The sequence below is a fragment of the Odontomachus brunneus genome, unplaced genomic scaffold (assembly GCF_010583005.1).
Source record: "Odontomachus brunneus isolate Ranch 3 - 2012 unplaced genomic scaffold, Obru_v1 Obru_scaffold_190, whole genome shotgun sequence".
NCBI lineage: Eukaryota > Metazoa > Arthropoda > Insecta > Hymenoptera > Formicidae > Odontomachus > Odontomachus brunneus.
In genome coordinates this window covers 315,143-328,101 of record NW_022639640.1, presented here as the reverse complement: position 1 = coordinate 328,101, position 12,959 = coordinate 315,143, and the positions used below count along the sequence as shown (strand labels likewise).

Here is a 12,959-nt window from a genome sequence, read left to right as displayed (position 1 = left end):
CGACTTATTCATATACCACGCTTGACTTCGTTGCCGTTGGCGTTCTTCGGACCGCCGCATCCTGCGGGCTGTGACGACGACGCGCGTGATGCAGCGAGCGCGTATTTCGGCCTCTCAGAAATTCTCTGTGGCATGTCCGCGTGGAGTTATTTCTAGGTGTATGCGTCGCAGCGAGGCAATATATTACGATTGCAAAGAGGATAATATGATGTCATTGCCTATCTGTGATGATATCTCCGTTAAGTTGCGAACAGAAGACATTCTCGAGGAATAAGTTGATGGGTCTTTAAAATTAATTAATCAATTAATTATTCCGTTAGTTATTTCTTCGTTAGTCTTCGCGTATATCTGCCACATTAGAGATCTGCGATTGAAAATTGCAAGTGCTGCAATGAAAAAATAATAATTCGACTAGCGCGATCGCGTTCGCCGTCCTATGTTTCGCGTTCGACTCACATGAATAATATGAATAGTCACCTCGAATAACAAGATTTCACTTGCGCATTATAATTAAATTCGCATACACTCAGTAGGCCGCTAACTATATTCTCGCTAACGAAATGATTTAGTTGGAATAATCGTGTTAACCGTTTCACTTCAATTAGCGTTCGTTTGCATCAACTATCAAACCGAAACGTGGCATTATGCATGTATACTGAAGTTCGATTATTGGCATTCTTCTGTTTCAAATAATTTACTCCATATATGATTCCATCTCTATCATCTATCTATATAATGTCCATATATAATTGACGAAGACCATCCGTGTGCGGTTCAGAGATGTTCAAGCTATAAGTAGAAGGATATGGAAAAATGAAGTAACCTAAAGCGAAGTCTCCTGATTAATTTTCTTGATGTCTCCCGTACTTTTACATTACTTTTCAAAGACAGTTATTATTCACAGATCAATCATCTGGAATATCAATTTTAAATATACAGATCTCGATCTCGATTTACGATCAAAAGTGTCACGAACTACATATTTCTCATCAGTATCTCGTGTGCGCACATTGATAAGCGGGGCATAGAGCTTCGATAATCGCATGAGAGATCCGCCAGCAGATTTGCTCCGAATTGAAGAAGCTTATCGGAGCTTTTCCGGATTGGCGAGAAAGAGAGGTGGGAGGGGAGGGGTGCGTTTCGTTTGGTATCTCTAGCAAAAAACGAAGAGAAAAGAGAGGGAAAAAGGAAAGCGCGGAGCTTCTTCATAATTCAGACGGCGCCTTTGGAAGTGCCGTAAAGTCCGACTTGGAGCATCCGTTCGGCCCCGCGCTGTCGCGCGACCTAAAATTTTTCATGGCCGTCATAAAAAACGGGCGCGCGCGAGGGTTACGAGAAATATCGAGGGCTGACGCTTCCTCGCCTCTTCGTGGCGAGCAAGTAACTCCGGATTGTGTGAGGAGCCGGCCGTGGATCATAGAGTCGTACCGCACGACTCAGGAGCACCTCCAGCCGAGTGGAGCCGACGCAGGCCGAGCGACCCCGAGCGCCGCTGAACGCGGCAACGCGCGTCAGAAGGTAACAGTCGTGCCGCGGCCTCCAACAGGGGAGGCTAGTACCTCCGTCGCTCGTCTCGTACTCGACGACAGTCTAGTGGGTAGCGTCGCGGACACACAACGCCGAAACGGGTTTCAATCATGTTGTGACGCAGCACTCGATCCGCCGTCGAACGCCGCGCCGATCGTTACGTCATCGCGACGATGTACGCGCGATAAGGGAGTCGAAACAACGCGTCGGCCCCAAAATCGTGATCGCCACTCGAGCAACAGATGTGACATCGTACGTGACTCATTCTTTATATTTAGTTGATCAAGATTTCCTCAGTTAGTAACACACACGACGCTCGATGATGGCGATGGGGAGTCACGCACTTGGGCCATTCTGTTAGCGAGAGTTCAAGAGAAACGCTTACTCTCATCTCGGAGACCGAATTATAGATAACATCAGCCGCACGATTGGCAGAAAAAAAAAAAAAGAAAAATCAGGTAGAATCGCTACGCGCTCTCGCGCTCGCCACAAGAATCGTTCGCTGTTGCGCCGTTCTAAGGGCTCACCTGCGGCTTCGCCCGAGGGCACCGGAGCGCGCACGAGGAGTAAAAGGCGAAGGAAGAGAATTCCTTTGTCCTCCGTGGCAGTCGTGGAAGGAGGTGGACGAGCAGCAGAGAGAAAGAGAGAGAGAGGCAGCCGAACGCGGAGCAGCACGCGGTCGAGTTTCTGCCTTGGAGTATACCTGTCAGAGGAGCTCGACAGAGACTGCTATTAAACGAGAGTAGGAGAGAGAGAGAGAGAGAGAGAGAGAGACGCTTTATACGCCGGTGAACGGCCGTCGTTGTCGTTGCCAGCGGCAAAGGGCAACAACCACGCTGCGGCCAGAGTCTCTACCTACTAGCCAAGGCCAGGACATCGCAGCCCACGCGGTCCTTTGTAGCCGCGGCGCGTCATCGTGCGGGGACCGAGGTGAAGTAACGCGTTAGTGACGATCGATCGATACGTGTAATCGCGCGCGAAATGCCCCGGGATTATTAGCGGAAGCCGCGCTCGCAGTTTCCCCCGTTTTAGGGCAAGAGCGTGCGAGAATTCGGGCGGGAGTGACCGGTGTTTTGGTTCCTCGTGATCATGCAGCGACAGAGGTTATTGGACGCCATGACGATGCTTCGGGCAGCTGTTCTCGCAGCTGTCTTGGCGCAACTACTGGGTCCTAGCGTGGCCAACAGGCCCGCCGGTGCTCATCCCGGACACGCTTACTTCGAACAGCCATGCTGTGGTCGATCTCATCTCAGACATCATAAAGGTTAGACCTTTCTTAGAGTGATCTTTCCCTATGTTGTGACTGAACAAAAGTCTATCGTGAGCCCGAAAGAATGTTATGACGTGTACGTGGAATGTGTCCGTTGGCTCCTAGACATTGATAGCTTGTTTATCTCTTAAGTGTCCTCTTTGTTTGGCGACGTATTATGTGACCGTGTGAGAATAATACCGTCTCACAGTCATCAGAGCTATACTCTCGGTGATCGGGGACCATTGGTATGATTATTGGCAGGTACCAATGGTCAACGAGCTCGTTTCGTGAAAAATAAGCCGGCTATGGCGATATTCCCACGGGAATATTTCAACGAGCTCCCGATTATTTTGGTTGCGGTAGGACAGGCTCGTGGCGCGCGAACGGAAGCGGAAACGGACGGAGCGACGCGATAGCGATGGCCACGTGGTATCGTGATTTTTCGCTCTCATCGACTGTCGAACGTTGCCGCTCGCCACAGTGACAGAGGCTCGCGCGCATGTTTCGCGTCGCGTTTCCCATACATGCTCGCCGGATAATCACATACACGGGGAATTCTGGATAACGCGGAAGTTGTAACCTGCACTAGGATATATTACGCAACATTTGTTACGAGCGCGCGCGCGCGTGATATTCCCGATAGCAGGCGGAAGCGATGCGCGGAATAAAAGCAGTTTGATGTGCCGTTACGATATTCCGAATGGCAAAAATTAACGGCGTTACTAATATTGGCCGTGTGAACCGACAGCAGCGATACATCAGTCGTGTTTCTCGCTATCTTTCACGTCCTCTTGAGAGGTGATGCTGACGCGTTATTCGCTCGCGACACCGATGAGTAATTATGCGTGAACTTTTACATACGGGATATCGATTAATTTTGCAAATACATCGTCCAAATTAACTACCACGACTTTGAGAATTATTTGACCGACTCCATCGGTTATTCGCAACACAAATTCGTGCGAACGAGTGAACTCGATCGCTCACGTTATACACGTTGCAAAATGATTAACGAATCACAATCGGCACGTTTCGTTCAAATAAGTAGATTTCAAAGGAAGTTAATCATAGAAAACTCCGTCGAGCACGAGCACGTTCACTTTCTTTCATAATCACGAGTATCTCGTGGCAATAGTCTCTCGAGTGATTCGATTCATCGTCAAGGTCGAGCGACATTATACGTGGATCTTAAGCGGTTCTCATTAGTGTAAACTATTAGTGTTAATTTGGAATGAAAATATTTATTACGTCGCTGCTTCTATTGGCAAACGTATTGTACGATTCATCACGATGTAAAACATCTTCGAGAAATATGCTTAGGTTGGAATAAAATGCTAATACTAGCATTTATATGTTAGGCCCAATATGTTAGGAAGCTGTTAACAAATATTTTTCTGTATAAATTTTGATGAGTGAATGAACCTAAACCTAATAAATCTATTTTTGTCATGTGCTGTGGATATGCTACAAACTTTAATATTCTACAAAACTTCCAGATAATTTAAATTACTTGTAGCACACACAACATCATTGAAATACAAAAAAAGAAAATAGTAGAAATATCTCTTGATATATTTTAGACAGAAATGTCTCGAATCTATCAAGGAAGACTAATCGAGTTTCTTGATATCAGAATTCATTAACAGAAGCTATAAATAAGATTTCAGAAGGAAAAATGAACACTAATTGGAACGCTTCGCAAAATTATGGTATACCTTATCGGGCTATGTCCTTGACAATAAATGTCGAAATCATTAACTTGAGGAGATCGAGCTTATGTGAATATTTATTGCAATAATTTATGCTTAATAACCTCACCTCGAGAATTTGTTTCTCCGTTTTATCTCCCGCCGCCCCGTCGCAAAAATCAGTTTTAGTTTTTCTCTGGCGTTACGTCCGCATTACCTTTAATTCACACCCCCGAGGCACGATTTCCGTTGGATAACAAAGCCTTCGACACTTCCGGCAAGGCGCGAAATCTCTTTTCGTCGGGATTAAACTTGCCGGTGTTGTTCTTAGAGGATGCTACTCTTCCTGCTCTTTAGCGCCGCGTGCGCTTCTGGCGGTGTAAATCGTTTTAAAAGAACGGACGGTACGAGCAGAACGTAAAAACGAACGTACCCCGGACCAAAATGCCCGTTAGCATACATCACTAATATTATCCCGAGGAAGGCCCTGCCACACGATATTACGGGGGCTTAGAACGCCGGGCTGACTTCATTATGTGCCGGGGGAGAGAGAACCGTCGAATGGAATGTGGAATGGTCGGTTGGTCGGTTGGCTGGTCGGATGGTTGCCCGGTTGGCTGGCTGGCTGGCTGGCTGGCTGGCTGGCTGGCTTGCCGGCTGGCTTGGGTTGTGTGTGGAAGTCGAATGTGGAGAGTATCGACGGTGCCTGCCGACTCTCGCATGTGTTACGTGTAAGCAAGAGACCGCATGCTGGGGAGACGCGTTGCTTACGATCGCGTCGCATGCACACATACGTACATACGTCGCACGCATGTTCACGCAAGAACCCACGCGCCATTCCTACGAGCCTGATGTTTTCTGGGGAACGTTTTTTGGAATTTGCGGCTAGCTAACCGGTCTGTTTTCCTTGTCGCGCTGATGGCGGAATTTTCATTACAATAGCTATTATTGTTGCTCGAGCGTACCGTTGTCTCGGCGGAATGTGCGTGCACGTGGAATGTCGGTTTCGCATTCACACAAACCTTCACGCAACATCACTGAAACGCTTTCTCGCAACTAGTGGCGTTTCGCGACACTCGTTTTGGGCTTATCGTTGACTAATTTCATCGCCGTGCGTTCCGCGAATACCGCGGGAAAAGTAACGATTGTTGCGAGCTCTCGAGCGATCGTCTAATCTTATTTTGGCACGCTGGTGTTTGGTTTGCGACGCGTTCTCCATTGCACGCGTGGCAGAGACGCCGTATAAATACCGCGAATCACCGTTGCTGACGTGTAACCGTTACTTGAACCTCGCGATAAGATACTCGAATCTCTCTCAAGCAGTCCTTGTTACAGAAATACTGGTGACCACTGAGACTCAAGGCGAGTCTTAAGACTTGTTCGAAAGATTCATGAAGCAGGCGTTGTCTCATAGCGGCGTCGTAAGACCGCATGTACCTTGCATACCGCGTTAAAACTTCACATGTAGTGTCTGCTATACTCGAACGCGCAACATGGCACATTGATCTAATCTGTACTTGCGGGTAGGTACCTATGCCATGAAGCGATCATGAATCCTAAGCCCTTCGTATCGGATCTCTGGTAACTAACGGAACGGATATTAATTTCGACGGGCTTCTCAAACCGATCTGCTGATCCAATTTGCACGCATATTTGACGTGTAACCCTCCATACACGCGCGCGTGTAATGAAGTTGCTCGAAACTCCGTACGACTGTGTCCCGTTGTATTAGACTGCGCGTCTCGAGATACCAATAGCCTCGAGATTCGCGATAATAATGTAAGATTTTCGGTCGATATCAATATGCAGAACGGTAGATAATACATAAGACAGATAATAGATAAGATAGATGAGACTCAATAGGTAAAAGCGACAGGATATAATACGGTGTTCGAGCAAGAAGAGCAGGTGATTCAGGAAAGTATATAGTCGTCAACGAAATAGTTGCAAAAGAGAGATCGAAGGGGAACCGACTTTAACGTTGAGATAATTATAACGAAGGACAGGTTACATTGTAATCAGTGTGGACTCTGCTTACGACGTAACCTCAAAAAACAGTTTAGCTCAAAAATTAATAATTTGCAATAATTTGCTCAATAATTTGCACCATGGCTTCTCAGAAGTAGAATATAGTCACATATTAAGTATTTTTATTCGCGTTCCAATTAGATCAGTTCCCATTTCAAATCAGTCGAGGAGGTCGAAAAAAGCATTATTGACTTTATTGAATTAAAATCATCATCTTTTTATCGAAATGGAGTCGTGCAAGAGGTAACTTTGTATATCATTTATATCGCGGATAATTATCAATCTTCTTTGATCAATAATTCAATATTTTACGTGGTTGTTTGCGAAATGGTAGAAAAACTTTGTATTTCAGTTTGATGAATTCTATACACCGCGGCTTCATGACGAACTTGTCGGACCCCCTATATATAGTATAGTTTACTTCTCATTTTTACTTGCTTCTTCTCTTCTTTTTATTTTAAAATTCTTTCATTCGTGACAAACTTTTCCTTGGCAGATTAACACACGAATCCCTAATTCGTTGGTAAATCCCTAATTCGTTGGGGTTCGGGTAGCATCAGTCTCTTTGCGCTACATAGAGATTTGCGAGGGATGTTTGCGAAAGTAGCTGGGTAAAGAGGAGTGAGAAAAGCAAGAGAGAGAGAGAGAGAGAGAGAGAGAGAGAGAGAGAGAGAGAGAACGAAGCGTGGCTGGCCGGTCGGTTGTGAGTGACTGTGAAAGTTTTCCTTTGGTCACCCAAAGGTCCCAAAGATTTTCGAGATTAAAAGCTCACGAGTCAACTGCATCGCGACTGGTAGTTCGTTGCCGCCTTACCTCGGCAGCCTGTATCCCTTTCCTGCCTGCTATCGCTTCCGTAGGGCCGCGTAATGAGCGACCACAGCTAAGACTCATCCCGCGGTATTCGAAGCCGCGCATTCCTGCGGTCGGGTCAGCATGAATGCCGAGACACTGCCTTTGGGAGAGCCTGCGAAGTTGGACCATCAGAAGCAGCGCGGCGCGGGTGCTTTCGTACGACGCCGAATTATTCCCTTTGAAAAGGCCTGCCCGCGCGCACGTCTTCCACGAGACCACCGAGTGAAAGGACGGGCATAACCCACGCTCAACTCTTGCAAATCATTCCCGAAGTTTTGCTCCCGATTCATCGCGTTATACAGAGAAGGAGAAAGAGAGAGAGAGAGAGAGAGGGAAGAGGCGACTTCACTCGGCCGACCGTGCAACGATTTCGCGACGCGACGCGACGCGACGCCGCGACAAAAAGCGCCGGCTGAATCGATTAATTCCTACTATGCATTACTCGCGCTGTTCTTAGCCGCTTCCAGATTTTTTTCTCTCTCGTCTCGCCGAGTCTATGCCTCTGCGAGTTCTCTCGCTTTTTCTTCCTCTCTTTCTCCGGTGGTAAAAAGCGCGCGAGACTGCACCAACTTGTCCGCGAGACGTGGCGTCGGAGACGGAAGCGCCGGATAAAGGAGAGTGCGGAAGAGGGTGAGAGGACGCGAGGCGCGAAGACACGACCCAAGTTCGCGCGATCGTCGGTGAGCTTGCACACAAAAGCGGGAACTTTGCTGCGAAATCTCGAAGCTCGCGCGACTCACCGGCGGGGGAAAAGTGGTAGGGGCGAAGTGTTGGTGCAAATCGACGCCCAAACGAGAAAGATACTCGCTCGGTATCGATTCGCGAGCGCCCGCTCGCGGGCTCGTCCGCGCGATGGAATATAGTTCGTAACTTCTTCGTCGCTTTTGTACGTAATCGCGAGCGGTAGTCGTCGAACGCGTATAGCGGCTCGTCGGGTATTACGACGGATGGAACACCGGAGAGCGGTGAGTTCTCGGCCGTTTAACCTAAACTCGTCGCGTGAGCTTCACTTTAATCGCCGCTTTAATCGGATTCGAGGTGCTCGCGCGCGAACTTTAATTCCCATCCGCGTACAAGGAGTTTTACAAACGCGAATTAAATTAAATAGGCGTTCTCTATTTTTTCTCGCGCCCATAGCCGAATACGCGTACGTTTAACAGCTTACACGTTCACGTCTAAAAAGGAGCAGCTTTAGCGGCGTTAGCTTTCATCTTTTCTTTATTTCGAGTGAAATCCGCTCGCGATGGAAGAGCGTCCTACACGGTTCTCTCTCTCTCTCTCTCTCTTTCTCTCTCACGAAACGCGAAACAAAAAGTACGCGGACCTCGACGAAGACGGCGCGCGAGCGCGCCGAGGGGTGTCGGATATTCCAACGACAGGATTACGTTCACCCCGAAGGAGACAGCGAGAAGGGATAGGCAAGAGAGAGAGAGAAGACTTTTCTTTCTTCTTCTTTCCTCTCTCCTACTCATCTCTTTTCGCTCTTTTATAACCTCAGAAAACATTTTGTACCTCGGTGGTGTAAACGCGCAGAACTGTACTCGCGCTTTTGAAACGAGACAATTTCATCGCTACGAATATCTTTTCGCAGATAAAGGGGATAATGAGGATATAATGCATCGCTTGGCCGTTAGACGCTTAGAGGACTGGCTATTTAGGCGCTTAAAGTTTTCGCAATTATTGTATTGGGAGGGAAAAGAAGAGGGAGAGAGAGAGAGGAAGCGAAAATCAAATGGCATAAGTAACGCGCTGAAATTCAGATCTGTTCTCTCATTGCTTTGCACTCAAAGCAATATAATTCCATCCTTAGTGGAATCCTCTTTATTTCGAGTAAAAAGCTACATATAGTCTCAGAAGGAGATTCATTTAAAACTCGAAAGTAAAATATTCCAACATTCAAGAAAAGAACTCTAGTTATAAGCGTTATTTCCTGTAATCCCATATTCTAGGCGAAAATTATTACTGAAGGATTCCTTCTTCTAAATGAAGTAGACTATTAATTAGACTTTTTTTTTGACTAGATATTTTTGTAATTTTTTTAATCAAGAGGATATGTTTACCTGAAGCAGATCTTATACAAGAAGAAATTTCTATTAAGGACAAGACTCGTATTGAAGAAATACGAAACTCCTTTAACTTTAACAATATTACTTAGAATATTCTCCTTTTGATTTTAGAAGAATCCCTCTGAGGCCATACATAAGACGATTCCGCTAAGAATAAGATTCTATTTTTTTGTTGTACGCAGTATTCGATTTTTCACACGCCGATTAAGCAGGCGAAGAAACAGCCGAGCGCGTTTAATTTTCCATGCGCCCCGAAATGCCCAAGAGTCGTTCACGACGAGGACATTAAACGGAAAATGAGAATACCTTCCCTCCGTTCCTCTCCCTATCATTTATGTGATTCGGGAAGGATTACCGTGCGCGATGCCGTACCAGTAATTACGTCCGACGAAGTATATGATCAGCGCCGGTAATAACCGTTGTAAGTTCTCCGTCGTGACGCTCGCGCGCAGGGAAATCCTGCGTCGCGCTGCTAATAAAAATAATATTATTCGCCGAGGCGGGCGCATTACTTTTCCCCCGTGGAGCGCGCGGCGCGAAATCTCGCCGGCGTGGAATCTCCCGTCTTAAGTCTTGGCTTTACAGCTGGTCGTTGGCCGTCGCGCTTGGCTGTAAACTTACACGCGGCTGTGTATTACATTCTCGCGCCTCGAGAATCCAAAGGCCTCGAGCGGACCTTAACGGCGACTTGAGTTCTTCTTTTACGCGACTTAACGAGACTCTACATCGAGGCGATTACCCTCGGCTGAGACACTCGTACACGCCGTTGCGCGCTCCCATCTAATCGGAACTTTCGCGCGCAATCAAATACGCACGTAGCTTCGTGGGTTTTTGCTAGCGCGAGCGACGGTCGAGGCCACGGCTCCTAACGACATGTACTTACTTCGCGAAGTTGCGGACGCAAATGTAAGAAGCGCAAACTTTTGGAAGTGAATGCGCAATCCCGCCAGCACGGGGACACTAATTCTCGGCTGTCGTCTGTTTCTTTCTGTCCTCAAGATTTACGGATCCGCGTATTGATCTTCAGTTTGTTGAGTAACTCCGATTCGAAATGATGATCCTACTTTCGATTCCAATATGCCATTTAACGTCTCCTTTGATACTTTGAAGACTAACCTCTTTTGATTCTATTTAACCTACAGCTTTACCAAGAAGTTATCTTTGAAACCTACAAGTTGCATTCTGTGCGTTTTCTGCTATTTAGAGACGCTAAGTAGCACTTTAGTTTTCATGTATATTAAACGTGCACTGATCCCGCGTCGAAACTTCAGCCCTACTTTCACTTCCTGAATTTTCTAACATCTGTATATTTTGAAGGTGCAGTGTGTGCTTAACACATATGAAAACTGTCCTACTTAGCTCTACTTAGCGCCTCTAAAGGGCAGGAAACGCACAAAATGCCACTTGTGAGTTCTAAAGAGGACTTCTTGATAAAGTTAGTAGGTTAAATAGGATCAAAAGAGGTTGATATAGACTTCAGTGTATCAAAGTAAGTGTTAAATGGAACTTTGAAATCAGTAAAATTTCGACTTGAATAAGGAAGGCATTTTTGCTTCGATATTGAAAGAATAAGACGTCACTTACAAAAATATATCGTTTTTCTCGATAATAATTATTTTCTCGCGCGATATTTCATGATATAGCCCAGCGATCTTTTTTCACAGCATCAGACCTAAGAACAGGAAAGTATAATATCAATATTGAGCTACTACGTTTGTCCAAAAATTATGCATCGCGTCTACCATGTTTGAACACGCCTATTTGCGACCATATATTTAGAAGCGAAGTGACTTATATGCCGTATTTTTCCTCTTATTCGTGGACTGAAGTTAAACGGGCTGAAATAGGTAATGTATCTCGAAAACACGTCACGAAATGTCCTGACAAATTGGAGCGGGACGATGCGAAGCTATTACGAAGTTGTTTGCCTAATGTATACCCTATGACACGGTTAATTGAATATAAATGGAGAGAGTACCTAAAGTTATATACCGTATTCCCGTTGTGTTTCAATAATTCCGTGCGGGCTTCAACAAGACGTCCATCGCGTATTGATGGCAGACAGCTAATTGTCCTGTATCAATAAATGAGACGCAGAGATACCGTTGACAGGGGCCCACTGTTATCGGTATACTCCGTCGTGCAAACAGAGGGTTAGTCTAGCCTAATCGTCCAGCCCCTCTTTCTTCTCTCATCGAAGCGCGCGCGCGCGCACGTACCAAATCCCCGATATAAGTCGCGTAGTACTCCATGAACCCTCGAAATCTTTCTACGTGTTCGAAGTTATCTCAACTCAACCCTCACTCGGGGTGGTTGGAGGTAGTATCTGGTTCGTCACAGGAATTTCAGACCACGTCGTCTTCGTCGTTCGCAGATTGTAGCGCGAGCAGGACAGAGAAAAGGAGAGAGAAGAGGAAATGTGTGAGAGAAAGAAAGAAACAGAGAGAGAGAGAAAGATTGAGAGACAGGAAATTGAATCTCGCTTTATCTCGAACGATGATATTGAAGAGAAAAAAAGATGACGGGAGTCCCCGCCGAGAGCACAACCGCGTTCCCTTCGTTTTCTCCATCGAGCGAATAAATTGTTATAACCGATATCAACACATCCGTGATACAAGAACTCTCTTAGTCGGCGACAAGTTCCAACCGCCTTTCGTCGTCGTTCCCGAATCGACGCGTCGGACTCTGCGTTTCCTTTCCCCTCGGAACAAAACGCTATCTTATCCTTCGCGACGCAGATATACTTGTGTTGTGCAACACGACAAGAACGTCTCGGCAGCGCGAGAGTCTTCGCGATACCTCTTTCTCGTTGCACCTTATGATAATATCAAGAAACCGAGTTTGCTCGAAGACAGAAAGAAAAAAGGACTCAAACTTGCACGAAACCAGACGGATATAAAGATACCAGTCTCGATCCGTCTTCTTGTTCATTTTACGTGTAAATTCACGATTACATCCGGGCAGCGGCCGTTCGTTCGTGAGCAGCGAGGATCTAATTACACTAACGACCGGCAATAAAAAGCAGCCGACGCGCCGACGTCGCGGAATTCGCACGCAATTAGCCGCGATCTCGAGGGTCAGGTGCACGTATACTCGCAAGACACTGCGAGCTTTCGTGGATAAAAGCTCGTACGTTCATTCGGCGACGTATCATCGGCGTGTACGCACAAACGACCGTACAGATAATCGCGTGCGCACTTTTTCATGCATGCGCCTCGCGCACCGATATTATGCATCTGTTCGTTCCAACATTCGAATGTCCGTCCGACTGAAAGGACATCGAGCGACGGCCGCCTCGCGTCGTGAAAAACCACGCAACGAAGGGCAGCGAGAGAAATAATTGCACGACGGCGCATAAATTGGACGCTTTCGCGGGCTCATGCATGCATCCTTCGAGATACATTTTTATGCACTCCCTTTGTTCTGCCCCGGTCAGGTACTTCAATATATAATTATGCCAAGCCCTCGCGCGTTTCGCCTTCCCGCAGCGAGAGAGAGAGAGAGAGAGAGAGAGAGAGAGAGAGAGAGAGAGAGAGAGAGAGAGAG

General features: G+C 46.6%; 1 protein-coding gene across 4 annotated transcripts in view; it reads left to right on the top strand.

Annotated features, from left to right (window-relative positions):
• LOC116851767 (semaphorin-2A) overlaps positions 1–12,959 on the top strand; it is a 486,860-nt gene that overhangs the window by 274,793 nt on the left and 199,108 nt on the right. Inside the window, exon 1 of one of the 4 annotated variants that reach the window (XM_032831538.1) lies at positions 1,505–2,791. The exons of the other annotated variants lie outside the window; for them this stretch is intronic. Coding sequence (XP_032687429.1) covers positions 2,617–2,791 — 175 coding nt within the window. The 5' untranslated portion in view covers positions 1,505–2,616. Of the gene's footprint in view, positions 1–1,504; positions 2,792–12,959 lie in introns of those variants that run through there. 4 annotated transcript variants of the gene reach the window in all.